Source organism: Gorilla gorilla, chromosome 11 (assembly GCF_029281585.2).
Source record: "Gorilla gorilla gorilla isolate KB3781 chromosome 11, NHGRI_mGorGor1-v2.1_pri, whole genome shotgun sequence".
Taxonomy (NCBI): domain Eukaryota; kingdom Metazoa; phylum Chordata; class Mammalia; order Primates; family Hominidae; genus Gorilla; species Gorilla gorilla.
Window position 1 is genome coordinate 118694028 of NC_073235.2, and position 19416 is coordinate 118713443.

The 19416-nt window shown below is 42.7% G+C and overlaps 1 protein-coding gene across 1 annotated transcript in view; it reads right to left on the reverse strand.

Annotated features, from left to right (window-relative positions):
• Positions 1-11802: 11802 nt before the first annotated feature.
• Positions 11803-19416, reverse strand: part of PECR (peroxisomal trans-2-enoyl-CoA reductase) — a 43147-nt gene continuing 35533 nt past the window's right edge. The window contains exons 7-8 of the mRNA XM_004033177.5: positions 17164-17275; positions 11803-12692 (exon numbers count right to left, since the gene is read on the reverse strand). Coding sequence (XP_004033225.1) covers positions 12607-12692; positions 17164-17275 — 198 coding nt within the window. The 3' untranslated portion in view covers positions 11803-12606. The remainder of the gene's footprint in view (positions 12693-17163; positions 17276-19416) is intronic.

The window sequence follows — 19416 nt, forward strand, 5'->3', positions numbered from 1 at the left end:
ATCCACCCGCCTCTGCCTCACAAAGTGCTGGGATTACAGGCTTGAGCCACCACAACTGGCTAAACTGGTTAATTTTATATTATGTCAATTTCACCTCAATTAAATAAAATGGGGTAAAACATACACACACACACACACACTCAAACACAAAAAATCTCTTCCCTGGGAACAGCCCACTTTATGAAAATTAATGCTCTACTGTAAGAACCTTAATTTTTTAATAACTAGGAATTACTAAAATGTTACTCTGTCTTCAGAGTAAACTTACATCACATAAGGCAAATCAGGTAAAACTATCTGTACTTAAAATCAAGCATCGTATCCATGTAGTAGGCTCTGGATAGCCAAATTATGTAAATCTGTACTTTAAACATGAGAGATAACTTCTGTCTACATGTAAAGAATATTTTCCTTCAAAAGGAGTTTGAAGTGTTATGATCATATACTCTTTAAAGTTTCCTGAAATAAAAATGATGTTTAGAGATTTCAGGGTCTCCAAAATAATTATCCGTTTGCAAAGACACACTCCAAACAATTCAAAGATACTTGATGAAATCAATCGTCTCTTATTGGTAAAATGTGAAAGGCGGTATAGGAATATTTTGCTGTAATACATTTGGTGTTTGGTGAGAGAAAGACAAAACAATGGTGTGAATATACTTGTTGGAAGCTAAAAAATATGTGAATTGAACTATCTTTAAACAGATAATGCCGTGCCACCACCATTTCACCACCATTACCCAGTAGAGTTGGAAGCTCTCTAAGAGAAATTTAACTTTGAAGTAAGAATAATAGTCCAAAAGCCACAAGGTACCCAGGTGCAGTGGCTCACCCCTATAATCCCAGCACTTTGGGAAGCCGAGGTGGGAAGATCATTCGAGGCCAGGAGTTCGAGACCAGCCTGGCCAACATAGTGAAACCCCCATCTCTACTAAAAATACAAAAATTAGCTCGGCGTGGTGGCACATGCCTGTAATCCCAGCTACTTGGGAGGTTGAGGCATGAGAGTCACTTGAACCTGGGAAGCGGAGGTTGCAGTGAGCCAAGATCACACCACTGCATTCCAGCCTCGATGACAGAACAAGAATCTGCCTCAAAAAAAAAAAAAAAAAAAAAGGCATGAGGTAGTTAAGATACTAGGACCTTGAAAGAAGGAAAGAAACAGAAAGTGTCAGTTTAAAATATGCCTAATATCAAAAATGTCCATTCTGAACAAGGGTCAAGCCAACTCTCCCTTCCCCCACCCTCTGTGATAAAAAGTCATTCACAAGTTGCATTGTTTTTCTGAAAGCATTCTAAATCTGAAAATGTTGAATAAATTTTCAAACACACTAAATTTCAAAATACACTTAAAGTCAATTATTTAATAAAACTTGAAATTTTAATGTTTAATTCTCAACTTTATAGTTTTCTGATTTTTCTATGTAAATACAGTTACTTCAGAAGGAAAATTTTAGAATTTGAGGCAGGGCATTTTGACTTCCATACAAGAGTTTGGACTTCTACACTAAAACCAAATAATGCTTCATGTAAATATAATGTAAAACATAGGCTTTAAGTGGAAATAAATGACATGTAAAGTGTGGTATGGTTGTAAACCATTGAAAGAGATGTCTTTCACGAATTTGCTCAAAATACCCAGATAGGCCAGGCGCGGTGGCTCACGCCTGTAATCCCAGCACTTTGGGAGGCTGAGGCAGACAGATCACGAGGTCAGGAGATCGAGATGACGAGGTCAGGAGATCCTGGCTAACACGGTGAAACCCCGTCACTACTAAAAATACAAAAAATTAGCTGGGTGTGGTGGCGGGCGCCTGTAGTCCCAGCTACTCGGGAGGCGGAGGCAGGAGAATGTCATGAACCCGGCAGGCGGAGCTTGCAGTGAGCCGAGATCGCACCACTGCACTCCAGCCTGGGCAACACAGCGAGACTCCGTCTCAAATAAAAAAAAAAAAAAACGCAGATAATCTGAAAATATATACAGATCAATGGAAAAAATTCCATTTGATATTTCTAGGCAGGAATTTAATGTGTGATAGCTGACATAGATTTCCAGTAATTGTGTATTTATTTAATTCCATTTTTTCTCACTGTACTCTAGATATTTTCTCAAACATACTTGATTTGGGGAATTCGAATTTGTATAGTGTTAAGGTAATGCATATTTGAATTTATCTTGCTGTTTGAGAAATTTGAATTCTACCAATTACAGACAATTCTGTAATTGTCTATAACTACAGTAGGAATTGCACACTTAAAATCATTAAAATGGCAAAATTTATGTTATATATATTAGTTACACCACAATAAAGAAAAAGAACAGAAAGAGGAAGAAAAAAATAAGGCTTTTTCTCTGAGAGAGAAAAAGAGAGACACAGTTTTGGTTTTCCCCCCATTGGAATATGGAATTAAGTGCAGACCACTCAAGATACACAAATTTCTGACCAGAGCACTTACAAGTAGCAATTCCAAAATAAATACCAGTACAATAAAAAAGATGTTATATTCATCTTTATTTATTTATTTAAAAGGAAATAAATAATTTCCTGTAAAATAAAAGGATGAAAGCAGCTTGATGGCAGCGGATATAAAGGATTGAGGCTGGCCAGGCGTGGTGGCTCACGCCTGTAATCCCAGCACTTTGGGAGGCTGAGGCAGGCGGATCACGAGGTCAAGAGATTGAGACCATCCTCGCCAACATGGTGAAACCCTGTCTCTATTAAAAGTACAAAAATTAGCTGGGCATAGTGGCATGCTTCTGTAGTCCCAGCTACTCAGGAGGCTGAGGCAGGCGAATTGCTTGAATCTGGGAGGTAGAGGTTGCAGTGAGCCGAGATCACGCCACTGCACTCTGCCTGGCGAGAGAGTGAGACTCCATCTCAAAAGAAGGATTGAGGCTGCTGAGTTAGGACAACAAAGGCAAAATGATAAACACAAGGCAGAAGGTGCTTATGCACCTCCCACTGCCTCCAGGCTGGCCCTTGGGCTTGAAGAACCAGAAACTCAAACTTGTTATCCGTCTTTCCAGAGTTCTCAAAATACAAGGATGCTAAGTCATGCTCACAAACTCGCCAGAAGCTGAAATACACAGCCTAGACTAACACAAAACTCCCAGCATGGCTGAAAATGCCTAGGGCCAGAATAGTCCAGTATTTCCCTTCAGGCAAAGTTGCACAGCAAATCAAAGTTTTAGATTTGTTTTTGACAGGGATTCAGAGGAAAAGGAGATGGTTTAATGAATTTAGCTCTGAGAGTCTGATGCATCATTTTACAAGAGAGGAATGTGCATGCCAAGCAAACCAAATGTTTGTAGCCTATGGCTGAGTCGTATCTCTTATGGCCCGTGGTCGGTGCACACGCTCATGGTGGTCACATGGGCTTCTCATATGCTATCATGGTGGACCAGTCTCCCACTGTAAGCCCCATCTTTGTGTTCACATTCATATTTTCAACCACCTTAAAATTACTGCTTGCTCTGAAATGACAGGTTAAAAGGTTATAAAGAACATTTAGGTTTCAAATTTGCTCTAAAATACTTATAAATCAAGGGGGACAGATAGACAAATTTGTAAAAATATAGATAATTGGGGGTGACGGGTACTATTACACTATTCTCTTTAGCCTGTGTTTGAGAAATTCCATTAAAAATTTTCAAAATTACCTCTTCATTGTCCTTGGTGCCGGTCTGTCTCTCTCAGTACAGGGCAGGGGTCAGGGGCTCTGAAGCCAAACTCCTTTGGTTCCAGTGCCACTTCTGCCATGTGCTGAGATCTTGAACAAGTTTCTTGACCTGTTCATGCCAGTTTCCTCAACTGTAAAATGCTGGTAATAATGAAACTACCTCACAGAGTTTTTGTAAGGCTAAAAGGAGATAATGCATGGAAAGGGCTTAGCAGTGTCAGGCATATAGTAATCACCTAATAAATGCTAGCGATTGTTACCCAAAATATTTTGCAATTTTTTTTTTTGAGACGGGGTCTCGCCCTGTCACCCAAGCTGGAGTGTAGTGGCACAATTTCAGCTCACTGCAACCTCCGCCCCCAGGTTCAAGTGATTCTTGTGCCTCAGCCTGCTAAGTAGCTGGGATTATAGGCATGCACCACCACAACTGGCTAATTTTTGTATTTTTTTTTTTTTTTTTTTTAGTAGAGATAAGGTTTCACCATGTTGGCCAGGCTGGTCTTGAACTCTTGACCTCAGGTGATCTGCCCACCTTGGCCTTCCAAAGTGCTAGGATTACAGATGTTTTGATTCCATAGTTTAATTAATTCTGTGGGCAATTTATTTTGTCATTCCAATTTGAACACACAAGCCCACTATGAGGCCCATTCTCTCTCTCTCTCTCACACACACACACACACACACACACACACACACACACACTCTGTCTCTGCTCTCTCTCTCTCATTTGCTTGCTCATCAAAACATCTGCTCTGTATCTCACTGAAATATCTGTCTTCTGTTTCATTCCTCCAAGTAAAATGGTAACAACACGTTAGAAAGAATTGGATAGGCCGGACATGGTGGTTCACGCCTATAATCCCAGCAGTTTGGGAGGCTGAGGCAGGCAGATCACCTGAGGTCAGGAGTTCGAGACCAGACTGGCCAACATGGTGAAACCTCGTCTCTACTAAAAATACAAAAATTAGCTGGGCATGGTGGTGGGCGCCTGTAAACCCAGCTACTTGGGAGGCTGAGACAGGAGAATTGCTTGAAGCCAAGAGGCAGAGATTGCAGTGAGCTGAGATTGTACCACTGCACTGCAGCCTGGGCAACAGAGTGAGAAAGAAAGAGAGAGAGAGAGAGAGAAAGGAAGGAAGGAAGGAAGGAAGGAAGGAAGGAAGGAAGGAAGGAAGGAAGGAAGGAAGGAAAAGAAAGAAGGAAGGAAGGAAAGAAAGAGGGAGGGAGGGAAGGAAGGAAGGAAAGAAGGAAAGAAAAGAAGGAAAGAAGGAAGGAAAGAAAGAAAGGAACAAGGAAGGAAGGAAGAAGAAAAGAAAAGAAAGGAAGAAAGAAAGAAAAAGAAAGAAGGAAAATGAAAAGAATTGGATAAAAGCATCCATTTACCCCAATTCCCCTAATGTCCATACCAGCCTACCTCCACTTCACAATCAATCGCAATGAAACTAATCCAGATTCAATGTCTCACAGCTAAATCTCACAACAAGTCTTACCTACCTGAGGACTTTATCTTCCTCCTCATCTTTTACTATAAACTCTAATTGAACCTCTCTACTTCTCTGTATTTTTGTATTTCTTAAATCATCAAGGATTTTTAAAAGGCTTCAGTAAAACCAGAAATAGGCTGTTCCTCTCTTCTTGGTTCATCTGAGAACAGGAAGCCAGACATCTAACAAAATAGCCTTTGACAGATAGCTTTTCATGCAGAAGGTAAAATTACAGGGTAAGAAATTCTAACTTACATCTACTGTGAATCACTTACAGAAATGACTCTTTTTCTTCAAATCCTTGCTATTTAAGTCCATGATAATCATTTACATTTGAAAAAGCTGACTCTGTTGAGTCATACTTAGAACTACAAACTCTGACTAAACTTGTAACTCAGTCCAGACAAATGAAAACAAAAGCCAAATGGTCCAAAATATGCAAGAGAAACAAGGAGTATTGTTTTTACTTTGCTGATTTGTTTGAGTTTTTTTCCAAATTTACCAACTGGATATAATTTCCCCACTCAAAGCATATGAACTCAGGTACAACAATGCTATAGAATAATTGGATGACATTGTCCATTTCTTGCAACCCTCCGATGACCCAATTGGCTTATGCTAGAGCTGACTAACTGGTAATGCTAACCCAGCATGGGAGGCTGACCAGGGGTACAGGGGTCTTCCTAGGGCCTGCAGAGCAGAATCCAGGTCAGAAGGCAATAGCTTTACACCATCAAACGTATATTCTATTTGGGACCTGGTCTTCCACTCTCTCTGCCACACTCATGAACCACCATAAACTACGGGAGGCTCAGTGCAAACTCCCTCCTGTTTCTCCCCAGTAAATTTTATATGTAGTCAGCTCACTCTTCCCCATGTTACCCCCATCCAAATAATTCATTTTGGGCTCAATAATCGCTAGTTTTGATGTAGCATACCTTTCTTGAATACGGTTTAGAATCTTCCTGCTGGTTGGTCTTATTTCAATAGATGCCTTCTTTGCTGAAATGAAATCCTTGTAAACAAGGAGTGCAGAAGAAATACCAAAGCAAAAAACTAAAGCTCAAGTTGAAGCTTTGCAACCAGGTCTTGAATCCTAAGAAGGCACTGCTCAGACGGGCTGGTGTTCCACAACTAACCACAATTATTTGAATACAAATAATTCATTCATAATTCATGAGGCCATTTTCATTTTACACATTTTAAACCTTTACACCTTTTAGTTGGGGAACTTCTAAACTTACCCGAGATTGAGAGACTAGTAGAATTAACCATATAATGTATAATATAGCTGCAGACAGATAATGTATAATGTATCTGCCACCCAGCTTAGACAATTATTACCATGTTGCCAATCTCATTTCACCAACCCCCCTTCTTCCATTTTTTTAAGTTGGAATATTTTAAAGTAAATCCTAGAAATCAACATTTCTTAAATAAAAAATAATAACAACTGCCATGCCATTATCACGTTGAACAAAATGACCAGTAATTTTGCATACAAATTCCTCAGCTGTCTCAATGCCTTCACAAGAGCGAGTAAGTGGTAGAAGCTGGGATTCGAACCCAAGCAGCTGGACTCCAGTGCACTCTAAAATCTGTACTTCATGGAAAGAGAGAATCCAACAAGAGCCCTGAAGGAACTGGCAGAAAAGGGCAAAATAAGCAGAGAAACAGGATGCCAGGAAGCAGCAAGCAGAAAGGTCAGTAACCTCAGCAAAGGGTGGCCTCAGTCAAGAAGGGGATTTCAAGATATTTCCTATTGGGGAACTAAAGACCTCAAGGAGAGCAAGTCTGAAGGCTGCAGACAAGAACAGGTGGTGGGCCTACCTATCTTGGAGTGGGGAGGAGACCCCTGTAAGGCAATGTGAATGCTGATGGCATCAGGACTTGGCAAATCCTAAGACTCTGACTCCCACCAGGCAGAACGCAGGACTGCCTCTCACTAGACTGAGCCACGGCTGCTTGAAAGCTGAAACTAACCCACAGAGGGCCTTGGTTACCATACAAATCAGAAATAGTGTTGTCCAGGACAAGATCCAAAATAGCCTAGAGATTTGGCTGTCTTAAAACATGGGCTCAATAATCGCTAGTTTTGACGTAGCATGCCTTTCCTGAATATGGTTTAGAATCTTCCCACTGGTTGATCTTATTTCAATAGATGGTTCTTTTGCTGAAATGAAATCCTTGTAAACAAGGAGTGCGGAAGAAATACCAAAGGAAGAAACTAAAGCTCAAGTTGAAGCTTTGCAAGCAGGTCTTGAATCCTAAGAAGCCACTGCCCAGACAGGCTGGTGTTCCAAAACTAACCACAAGGTGGCACTGCTTTGAGCCAAGCCCCAGGTCATGTTAAAAAATGAATGAGATCAATTGTGAAGTTTTACAGTTGCAGAAGAGCCAAGTGGCAGCCATGAAAAGAAACCCTTAGACCTCTTGCTACAGGAAACAAAATTGATTGGCTGTGGGTCCCAGCTGCTGCCCCTCTCCATCCATCACTGCCTTCCCCTCGGGCTGCTCCTGGCCTGTGACAAGCACAGCCCTGCTGTCCATCTAGGCTATTCCCTTGGGACAAGGGTGGTTCCCATGGGTGACTTTGCCTTGAGGACTTCCCATCTGCCTGGCCCTCTCTATCTTGGACTTTACTGCAGTCTGTGATTTTTTTTTCTCCTACCCAATTCCCTTCCTCCTCTCTCTCCTTCACAGTTGTCAGAACTTCATTATAGCCCTATTCAGGAGTGGCCCTGTGATGGTGGAGATGGAAAATCTTTCTAATGGGCAGCGTGCGAAAGTGCAACTGGTATCTACAATGGAATGAAAAGTGGCCCGAGATGAGAATATATACAGTGGCCAGGAAACAAGGTCTGGGGTAGAGGATTACGGATGAGCCCAGAGGAGTGGGCGCTCCAGGGGAGCGTCATTTCCGCCTCCCACGTTAATGTCCCCAGAATGCAATCCTCATGGAAGAGGTGTAGAACAACCAAGCAGCCAAGAAAACTCAGCCAGTTGATAGCTGGACTTCATCACCGGACAGCCCAGAACTGGTGTGACAGGCACAGTGATGGAGGCAGGCTGTAGACGGCCCATTAGCATGGACTCCCCGTTAACCAAGGTCAACGGAGCTGTCACTGCCTCTGCATGTCCAACCTTCCTGCAACACAGATCATTGCTGAGCCCTGAAGTGGCATTGCTCTTTAAGGAGACCAATGGGCCACAGGACGGCCAGTCGACAAGCAGCAGGCTCCAGATGTAATTGCTCCTCTGTTCTGAGAAAATGGATCTGGGTCCTCTAAGTTGTTCCCCTGAGCCAGCGGGCTCTGAAGCTTTGTTGGGAGAGGGTGATGGAGAGACATTGGAGGAGGAAGAGGGTTTTGCTTCCTGACCCGTGCAGTGCAGACTGCTTCACAGGAGTGCTAAGGAGCACCAGCTTCCCAGCACCTCCCTCAGCGAGTTTTGCATCAGAGGCCTCTGGTAGGACACTTCTCTGTACAGTTTTCCCCAGGACGCCAGAGGGCAGGTTTCTAGCAAGTTCCATCAGCAGAGCACCACAGTGACTTCTCTGCCCTCCACTGATTCACAGCCATGCCCTCCCTACTCAATCTGGGTGTCAGCCCCAGGGGTGCTATGGAGGGCTCTTCTTTTTTTTTTTTTTTTTTTTCGAGACAGGGTCTTACTCTGTCACCTAGGCTGGAGTGCAGTGGTGCAATCTTGACTCACTGCAATCTCCGCCTCCCAGGTTCAAGTGATTCTCCTGCCTTAGCTTCACTAGTAGCTGGGACTACAGACGCCCGCCACCAGGCCGGCTAATTTTTTGTATTTTTCATAGAGACGGGGTTTCACCATGTTGGCCAGGCTGGTCTCAAACTCCTGATCTCAGACGATCTGCCCACCTCAGCCTCCCAAGGTGCCGGGATTCCAGGCGTGAGTCACTGCGCCCAGCCAAGGCTCTTCTTTGAGCTCTCAGTCTTAGTCCTAGTGGTGCAGGCTACTCCTGATATCTGCTATTCTCATGTTCAAGTTCTTTTTACTTCCTACTAGCCAGTCCTTCACTACTCCAATCTGCTGTGATAATCACTCTTCACTTTTAACTTGCCCTGTTCAAATTGCTGTGTGGTTTCTGCATCACTCCTCATAGTGACAGATACCTCTTCCAGGCAAGAGTTTGTCTTTCCTGCCTGCAGGGACTCAGACACCATGACTATCTGGGGGCTATAGAAAGCCTGAACCATAGGCATGGAATCCCATGGGGCATAGCATCCAATCAGGTGACTCACCTCCCAGTGAAGGAGACGAAAGAGTGAGCCCCTGGTTGTGGAACCACTGTCTATCCACACCCCGCACCATCCATAGGCAGCCAGCCTCATAGAGGGCTTGAACAACCAAGACCCAGCTGAAGGGCCAGGATGGAGTGCTTGCTGTCTTCAAAGATGCATGTCCCCAGTAGGTTTGGGACCATGTCTGGGATCCAGTAGATGAAACTGGGAGTGGCCCTGCATTCCATCATTCCCAATGATCTGCTGCAGGATTTAAGGAGAATAGCAGCACTGGAAATCCTGGTGCCAAAGAGGGAGGCTCTTGCCAGGGGACGTAAGGTCCCAGTGAGCTACAAACTATGACTGATGCTGGAACTGATCTCTGAACTCCCTTTGTCCAGGCACCAGCAGGAGGAGACAGTTACTTTTACACAGTAGAGAATCCACATGACCCACTGAGCGCCTGCTGGTATTCCTGTGGGCCACTGTAAATGTCAATGCATACTTTCAGCAAGCCTGTCTTAAGAAAGCATCACTTTGCTGCAATCTGAGATGCCTCCTGCCCAATCCTCTCTCCCCTCTCTTTTACAGGGGTCAGCCTTGCAGCATGGTCTGAAGGCCATCGCTGCCTTCTCTGGCTCCCTGCCCTTATCCTTCACGGGCCTGGTGCCCAATAAGTGTCATGCAAATCTCATTATGTCTGGGCACCTGCTTTTCAGAGGACCTGAACATAAGCCACAAACCATAAGATTAGTGTGGGGGAGGTATAATGTTCACAAGGGTCATCTTTATCAACAAACTCTTTTTACATAAATATAGAATTTTCATTTTGTTTCCTGTCTTTCAGTTATATGCCATGGACATCATGGCCTTATCCTTTATAGCACTCGTGTTCTCTCTCTTTCTCTCAATCTCTCCCTACTGTAAGCTCAGTAAGGACAAGATACATGTGTATTTTTTCACCATTGCATGTCTGACTCCTAGCATAATGCTAAATACATAGTAGGTGCTCCAAATTATTAAGAATATTCAAGAACAGTCACTCTACAACAAAATTTACTAAGCATAGTTGCAAAAGTACGTTATTGACAGGATACTATTATGATGTATATAAGAGTCCTGGATAATAAATTCATAATTCTAAAATATAGATAATGACCAGCTGTCCAGTGATAGTCTAAGAAGAAGCTCTAATAAGCAGTTGTACCTAAGTTTAGTGCTACACAGGCAGGTTCTGTGCCTTAAGCAGAAATAAATGGCAACGCTATGGAGATTTAAGGAGTCGATGGCAGTCATTAACACAGGTCATGTGAAAGCAAGCCCTGCCTTTTCCATCTTCTCCACCAACCTGTATTAGGGCCACTTTTCCCTCTAACATGGTTTGTAATTCTCAGTTGTTATGATAATATCAGTTCCAGAAGGCCACTGTTAAAGGGCTATCTGGGAGGAAAATGAAGCTTTCTGATCTTCCCACATTATTAGTATGAGCACAAAATTTAAGGACACACTCACTCTCAGGGGCAATTCTGCACTGGCACAAACCTGACAATGGAGAATAGCTCCTTAAATGCTGCACCCTGGGCACCTCATTAGCCTCTCCCTCATGCTAGCCCTGCTTGGGAGCATGAGAAAGCTGCAGATTCTGGGTCCCAAACCCCAGAGCTTGGTAAATCACACACTTTAAAATGAGGGTAAATGACAGGCCGGGCGTGGTGGCTCTCACCTGTAATCCCAGCAATTTGGGAGGCCAAAGCGGGCGGATCACTTAAGGTCAGGAGATCAAGACCAGCCTGGCCAATATGGTGAAACACCACCTCTACTAAAAATACAAAAATTGGCCGGGCGTGGTGGTGCACACCTGTCATCCCAGCTATGCAGGAGGCTGAAGCAGCAGAATCACTTGAACCCAGGAGGCGGAGGTTGCGGTGAGCCGAGATTACGCTACTGCACTCCAGCCTGGGTGACAGAGTGAGACTCCATCTTAAAAATAAATAAATAAATAAATAAATAAATAAATAAATAAATAAATAGAGTGAGTGTTAATGATTAAAAAAAAGAAAATAGCTATTTCACCTCAGATACTTGAAAGAACTTTGATTAAGACAAAGAATGAACATATTCAATCTGCTAAAGGCATTTCTTCAATAAGGGTCTAACTATCAGACTGGAGCCACAGAAGGCAGAATATGGAACCCTAATATATTTGCATGCAATTGAAATTTTGTTTTTGCCTACAAAAGGAGATACGTGGAAAAAAGGGAATACTTTGGACAGAAAATCAAGACACAAATCAGGCACTGCCAAAAATAAATCATATAAAACTTTTTCTTTGAATTAAGAGAATTTATACCAATTTGACTTCATAAACAAAAGAAACTACACATCAATAAATACCATAAGGCTTTATTGCTCCAAAAGTATTTGCCACCAAAAATAAGTCATTGTGTAATTCTAATTTTAATAATCTTAATTATGACACAATTTAGATTTATTTTCTACCTTTATAATTTTGTTGTTGTTGTTTGTTTTTGTTTTTTGGGTTTTTTTTGAGATGCAGTCTCACTCTGTAGCCCAGGCTGGACTGCAGTAGCATGATCTCAGCTCACTGCAACCTCTGCCTCCTGGGTTCAAGCGATCCTCCTGCCTCAGCCTCCCAAGTACCTGGGACTACAGGTGTGTGCCACCACACCCGACTAATTTGTGTTTTTGTTGTTGTTGTTTTTCAGTAGAGACAGGGTTTTACCATGTTGGCCAGCCTGGTCTTGAACTCCTGACCTCAACTGACTCGCCCACCTCGGCCTCCCAAAGTGCTGGAATTACAGGCGTGAGCCACTGCGTCTGGCCTCTACCTTTACAATTAAATAATAAAATCTTCTGGGAGTTCATGATCCCTAGAATTATCATTGATTTAAAATTATTCCATTTTTCAAATACTTTTCTTAGAAATAAAAAGTAAAATCATTAAAATATGTTAATTTCTGTTACGTATACATTTTTAAATCATAGGTTAAAAGACTTTGATTGGGACATAAGACTGTATATATTTCAGGAATAGTTTTTCCATAGATATAATTAATAACAAAAATCAGAAAAAATGTTTTCCATACCAACTATAAGCTTTTAAAAATTACAGAAGCATATCCTCAAGATGTGAAGGCACTGGGGGATGAAGGACACCTTGTTTCCTCAGCTCAGAGCTTAGCTTTCTCCTTAAAGGTCTCCTTCATCTTTTCGACAACAGAAAGGTCCCCTGCTCCCTTGGGCCAGTTGTCATGATCTGTTAAAGAAGTGGAAAGCCTCCTGTCACTTGCAAATCTCATTTGCCCTCTTCATTCCCACCAAATCCTCTTGTTAATTTCCCTGGTTCACACATTTTCTCAGCACCAAAAAATAAATCCTTAGGGCAAACATTTGAGAAAAGACTTCGGTTTGAATCTCAGGTCTGCCACACGTTAGCTTTCCTGAATTTGGGCACATGTCTCTTCCTGAGCCTCAGTTTCCTCCTCTATTAAAGGATATAACAATATCTTCCTTTTAAAGTTGTGAGGGTTAAATGTGACACCATGTGTGCAGTGCTTCGCATACTGTGGATCATCAAGAAATAGTGTCTCCTTAATAATCACAATCTAAAAATAGTGTCCTTACGTTGTACCAGGCACTGCTACTTGCCTCTCCAGCATCCAGGTCCCCATCTCTTCTTTCCAACAGCTTGTTTCCATTTAAGGATCTAGAAGGTGCCAGGGAAGCTTGGCACCAAGGCATGTGGTCTAAGCTAAGTCAGTCAGTGCACTATAACCCCGCCACAGTTACTGGTTGGAAATAGACATTTGCATAAGTTGATCGAATATAGAGTGGATCTCAGAATTTTGTTAGAAATTCTGGAACAAAGTCACTCCTCCAGCCCTCTCTCTCTCTGTGCATCTGGGTATGAACACAAAAGTATCAGCCTTACACATAGAAACAGCAGGCAGCCATCCTGCAATGAGGAGAGCCTGCCGTAAGATAGAGCCAACACCATGGAGGCAAAAACAGGAAATGGGAAAAACTTGTCCTTGATGAGATCAGTGAGCTACTAAGTCAAGTCTTACCTGTTTTTCAGTTATGTGCCAGCGAATTCCTTTACTGATGAGCCCATTTTGAGCTGTGACTAAAAGCATCCAATTTGACAAATGACTTTATTTTTTAATTTTTTTAATTTTAATTTTTATTTTTTGAGACAGGGTCTCGCTCTGTCACCCAGGCTGGAGTGCAGTTGTGCGATCATGGCTCACTGCAACCTCGACTTCTCGGGCTCCAGTGATCCTCCCACCTAAGCCTCCCAAGTACAGGCACATGCCACCACGCCAGGCTAATTTTTTAAATGTTTTGTTGAGACGGAGTTTCGCCAGGTTGCCCAGGCTGGTCTTGAACTCCTGGGATCAAGCATCAAGCAATTGGCCCACCTTTGCCTCCCAAAGTGCTGAGATTACAGGTGTGAGCCATGGTGCCCAGCCCCTGACATAGGGACTTAAATGTGCATTATCTAAGGCCGGGCACAGTGGCTCATGCCTGTAATCCCAGCACTTTGGGAGGCCGAGGCAGGCGGATCACCTGAGGTCAGGAGTTCGAGACTAGCCTGGCCAACATAGTGAAACTCCATCTCTACTAAAACTACAAAAAAATTAGTGGGGCGTAGTGTCGGGCACCTGTAATCCCAGCTACTCTGGATCCTGAGGCAGGAGAATTGCTTGAACCTGGGAGGCAGAGATTGCAGTGAGCCGAAATCATGTCACTGCACTCCAGCCTGGGCAACAAGAGTGAGACTCTGTCTCAAAAAAAAAAAAAAAAGAAAAGAAAAGAAAAAGTCCCTTATCTAATTTAATCCTCCCAACAGCTCTGTGAAATAAATACTGTATGTGTCCCTGCATATAGGAACAAAATAGAGGCTTATAGAAATTAACTTTCTCACAATCATACAGCTAATAAGGGTAGAGCCAAGTTTCCATTTTAGGCATTCTCACTTTGGAACTGCCAATCTTAAAAGAAAACACCATAATGAAAGGCTGAATAATCTCATTATTCGGGGGGCAGTATATTCTTAAAAGATAGATGTACCCGCTTTCCTCAAAAACTTAAAAAAATATTTTTAATGATAAAAAGTATTAGAATTACAAAAGAAAATCATTTCACTGAAGGCCTAAGGAAGAAGCTATTTGAAATTTCTTTCCCTTCTAAACGTAAAACAGTGCAACCTGCGATAAGAAATAGTGACTGAATTCTAGTGTGAGAGAAGTGGAAAGATTCTCTCCACCCTCACTACTTGGAATTTTTTTCAGAAAACAATATGGCAAAACCATGTAGGTATTTCTTCTTTCCAACCAAGACCCTTAAAACCACAGTATCCTATGGACATCACCACATTGATGTTATTAGTAAAGAAATACATGTGGGAGGGGAAAATAATAAGTAAAATTAAAGTTCTATACTGTGATATTGTGAAACATATATTTGGTCTTCAACCCCATCTCCCGCATACAACTCCTAATATCCTAGACTCTCCAAAGTGATGTGTTCTTATATGTTAATGATTGACTGATGGCTGGCAGCCCCTAGTTAGCTTCAGTATAGGGGCTGGTCACCAGACAGACCAAGGCATGATTACAGGGTTGGGACCTTCAGCCCATACCCACCCCACAACCTCTGGGGAGGTAAGAGGGGCTGAAGGTTAAGTTGATCACCAGTGGCTGATGGTTTAATCAACCATCCCTATGTAATGAAGCCTCCATAAAAACCCAAAGGACTGGGTTCAAGAGCTTCCAGATAGCTGAACACATGAAGGTTCCTGGCAGGTGGTGGGGCCAAAAAGGACACAGAAGCTATGTGCCCCTTCTCACATGCCTTGCCCTGTGCACCTCTTCGGCTGTATCTCCTGTAATATCCTTTATCATAAACCAGAAAATCGAAGTGTTTTCCTGAGTTGTGTGAGCTGCTCTAGCAAATTACTCCAACCAAAAGAGGGGGTCGTGGGAACCCCAACTTGAAGCTAGTCAGTCAGAAGTTTTAGAGGCCCAGACTTGTGATGGTGTCCAAAGCAGGGGGCATCTTGTGGGACTGAGCCCTCAGCCTGTGGGATCTGACCCTATCTCCAGTGTCAGAACTGAATGAGAGGACGCCCAGCTGGGGTCTGCTGCAGAACTGCTTGCTTGGTTGCTGTGCGGGGGAAGTAACCCCAAACAACTGGTCACAGAAGTCTTCCGTGCTAATGGTTGTTGCGTTGTGAGAGCAGAGGAAAACCAGTTTGAGTTTTTGCTCGCCTCTCACATACACCAATCATTTATTAACGCAAAAAAGGCCTTAAGCCTTGATCAGACTGTCAGCACCTGAAAGAGTACGTAGACCCTGGGTCCTTGATATGAAATTCAGATTCACCTGGGTTACATCAACCATATATTAATTTGCTAGTAGCCACTTAATTATCTTTAACAACAGAAATTCAATACCTTTGCATTTTATACGCTTTACTACATTTTTGGAGTGATTTAGAGTTATTAGCTTAGATAAACCTTTTAACTTCTGTGGATTTGTTTTGTTGTTTATAAAACTAGGATACTAGACTTTGTGATCTTTTAGGACCCTTCAAACCGCAAAGTTCTGTTATCTAGTCATGAGACACACACACACACACACACACACACACACACACACACACACACACATAAAGGCATTTACATGTAATATCAATATTTGATTTAAACTTATAAAACTTCTGGTTTTTTTTCTTGAGACAGAGTCTTGCTTTATCTCCCAAGCTGGAGTGCAGTGGCATGATCTTGGCTCACTGCAATCTCCGCCTCCTGGGTTTATGCGATTCTCCTACCTCAGCCTCCCAAGTAGCTGAGACTACAGGTGCCCGCCACCACACCTGACTAACTGTTATATATATACATATGTATATATATATATATATTTTTTTTTTTTTTTTTGAGATAAGAGTCTCACTCTGTCGCCCAGGTTAGAGTGCAGTGGCACAATCTCGGCTCACTGCAACCTCCGCCTCCCAGGTTCACACTATTCTCCTGCCTCAGCCTCCCAGGTAGCTGGGACTACAGGCACCTGCCACCAAGCCTGGCTAATTTTTTTGTATTTTTTAGTAGAGACGGGGTTTCACTGTGTTAACCAGGCTGGTCTCTATCTCCTGACCTCAAGTGATCCACTTGCCTCAGCCTCCCAAAGTGCTGGGATTACAGGCATGAGCCACCATACCCGGCCAAATTTCTGGTTTTGTACATCAAAAATGATGAATACAGAAATTTCATATGCCTTCATTCAATATATATCTCAAAGAGAGCACAAAATAGCACCATAGCACCCCACCCCACCTAGCAGGCCTGATTCTTCTGCTCAGATATGTAAGCCATTTACTGGAGGAACAAAATGGAATTAAATCTTTAAAACTATAGCATGCTCTTGCCTCTTTTCTGTCTCCTCTTTTGAAACATATACTCATACTGAGAATATTTTTCAGGCTTCAAATTCCACCAACCTATGCATGCACAAAAAGCTAAGTTCTATAATAAAGACAGTTAGATATTTTCTGTGACTAGGAATATTTCATTAAAAAAATCACATCATGAATATAAACATTTTGTACATTTTGATGTTCTATAAGAGAGCACCCTCATCTCTTAAGTAACTACTTATAATAAATTTTAAACCCCTGAACATGACACAGCATAAAGCTGGTGACTGCTCATTCCTCAGCTGCTCACCTGGTACCTCATACGAGTGAGTATAGAGACCCCGGCCCCCATCCACATCCACCGACTGTCCAGTGATGAAGGAAGCTGCAGGAGACAGTAGGAAGCAGACCACAGAGGAGACCTGGAAACAGAAACACACATGTGCATAGGTAAAAGCAAATACTCCCCATTTCTAACCGCCTCACATTCCCCAGTAAAGACATCTCAAAGCCCATGATTGTAACATGAATCCAACAGTGTGTGCATGTGCACCACAACCTCACAGTACATAGACAACTTCCTTTTCCTACAACTTCCCTTTCTACCTGAGCATCACCGAAATCAGGTAGGTGACTAGGGTAAAGGTGGCAAGGTATGAGGGAGCCTTAGACGATGTCAAGCAAGCTACATGACGTCAAGAAGCCATAAGTGAACTCAGTGCTTCAGCTCTGCTCTTTCCCGTTTCAAACAATTCACTTCCTTCCGTGCCTTTCATTGTCCTCCACAACCCCATTTTCCATCACTACCTCGTGCCTTTTACATTTTGGTCCCTGAAATAGTCAATGTGTCCGTTTAGCAATAAACTAGCATTCTGGTTTGTTCAGTCTGTGGTCCTGTCAGGCCAAAAGCCCAGCAACACACATTCAAAGGAGCTCTCTACAAGAGGAACTTCAAAAACTTAGCCAGGCACAGTGGTGGGCACCTGTGGTCCCAGCTCCTTAGGAGGCTGAGGTGGGAGGATTGCTTGGGCCTAGGAGGTTGCAGTGAGCCGAGACTGCACCACTACATTCCAGCTTGGGTGACAGAGTGAGACTCCATTTCAAAAAAATAATAATAATAAACCAAAGGCACTTCAGACTCCCACTGTACTCCTTAAAAATTCAAATAGGGAACTGATGAGTTCAGCAACATCTACTCCCAACCCAAACAGAAGGAAGTTATTTCACTGACTTGTAAAGGAGCTCTCACTTGAGGCTGTGGGAAGAAGCAGAGTTTCTCAAAGGGTGATGATCCAAAACACCTGCATTAGAATCACTAGGGATGCTTACTGAGACTTCAGATTCCTAGATCCTTCCAGGATCATTGCAATTGTAACCTCTGGGGTTGGGGTCCCAGAATCTGCAGTTTAAAAGGCCCCCAGGCAGGGCCAGGACTAGGGTGAGGCAAATAAGGTGTCGAGGGTGCAAGATTTAAGGAGGTATTCACGCTCAGGTTTGCACAAGTGCAAAATCTTCCCTCAGAGGGAGTGGGTCCTTAAATTTTGTGTCCATGCCTTGCTTGCCTCATCCCAGTCCTGGTCCTATATTCACAAGGCTATACCTCCTTGAGACTCTAAGAGCTTGGAGAGCAGCCAAGCCTTCTCTCCATCCTTGTATTCCCAGCAGCTAGTACAGTGCTGCACTATCTAAAACGAGGCCATTAGACATAGTCGCCTACTCAAACACTTTCAATATGACTGGTCCAAATTGAGACGTGCTGTAAGTATAGAACACACACTGGATTTTGAAGACTGAGTATGGGAAAAATAATGTAAAATATCTCATTAATCCTGGATGCTCCAAGGGGTGAAGAAAGTCATCTCAATTTTCCATGTTGATTACATGTTGAAATGACGATGTTTTGGATGTATTAGGCTAAGTCAAATATATTATTAAAATTAATTTCACCTCTTTTTACTTTATGTGGCTCCTGGAAAGTTTAAAATTACAAATGTGACTATTAGTATATTTCTATTGGACAGGGCTGGTATAGAATTCACTATTTAAAAGGTCCCACATTACTGTGAAAAGGCAGATTGTACTGAGACATGGTAACAAGCAACAGAGCTGGTTTTAACCCTGTTTGATCCAGTAGTGACAACTCAGCCAATGAACATGTTTGTTAAAGCCAGCCCATCAAAAAGAGACTTGCTCCAATGAGCTCCTTTCTGAAATGCCATCCAGACAACAACCATCCCACCCAAGTAGTCACAACCTCTAACAATCTGTATACCACACTCCCTCAAAAACACAAAAAACCGGCCAGGCGCGGTGGCTCACGCCTGTAATCCCAGCACTTTGGGAGGCCGAGGCAGGTGGATCATCTGAGGCCAGAAATTCGAACCAGCATGGCCCACTTAGTGAAACACTGTCTCTACTAAAAATACAAAAATTAGCTGGGCATGCTGGTGCATGACTGTTAATCCCAGCTACTCAGGAGGCTGAGGCAGGAGAATCGCTTGAACCACAAAAAAAAAAAAGAAAGAAAAGTTTTTGTTTCTTTTTTTAAATGTAGCTATTTTAA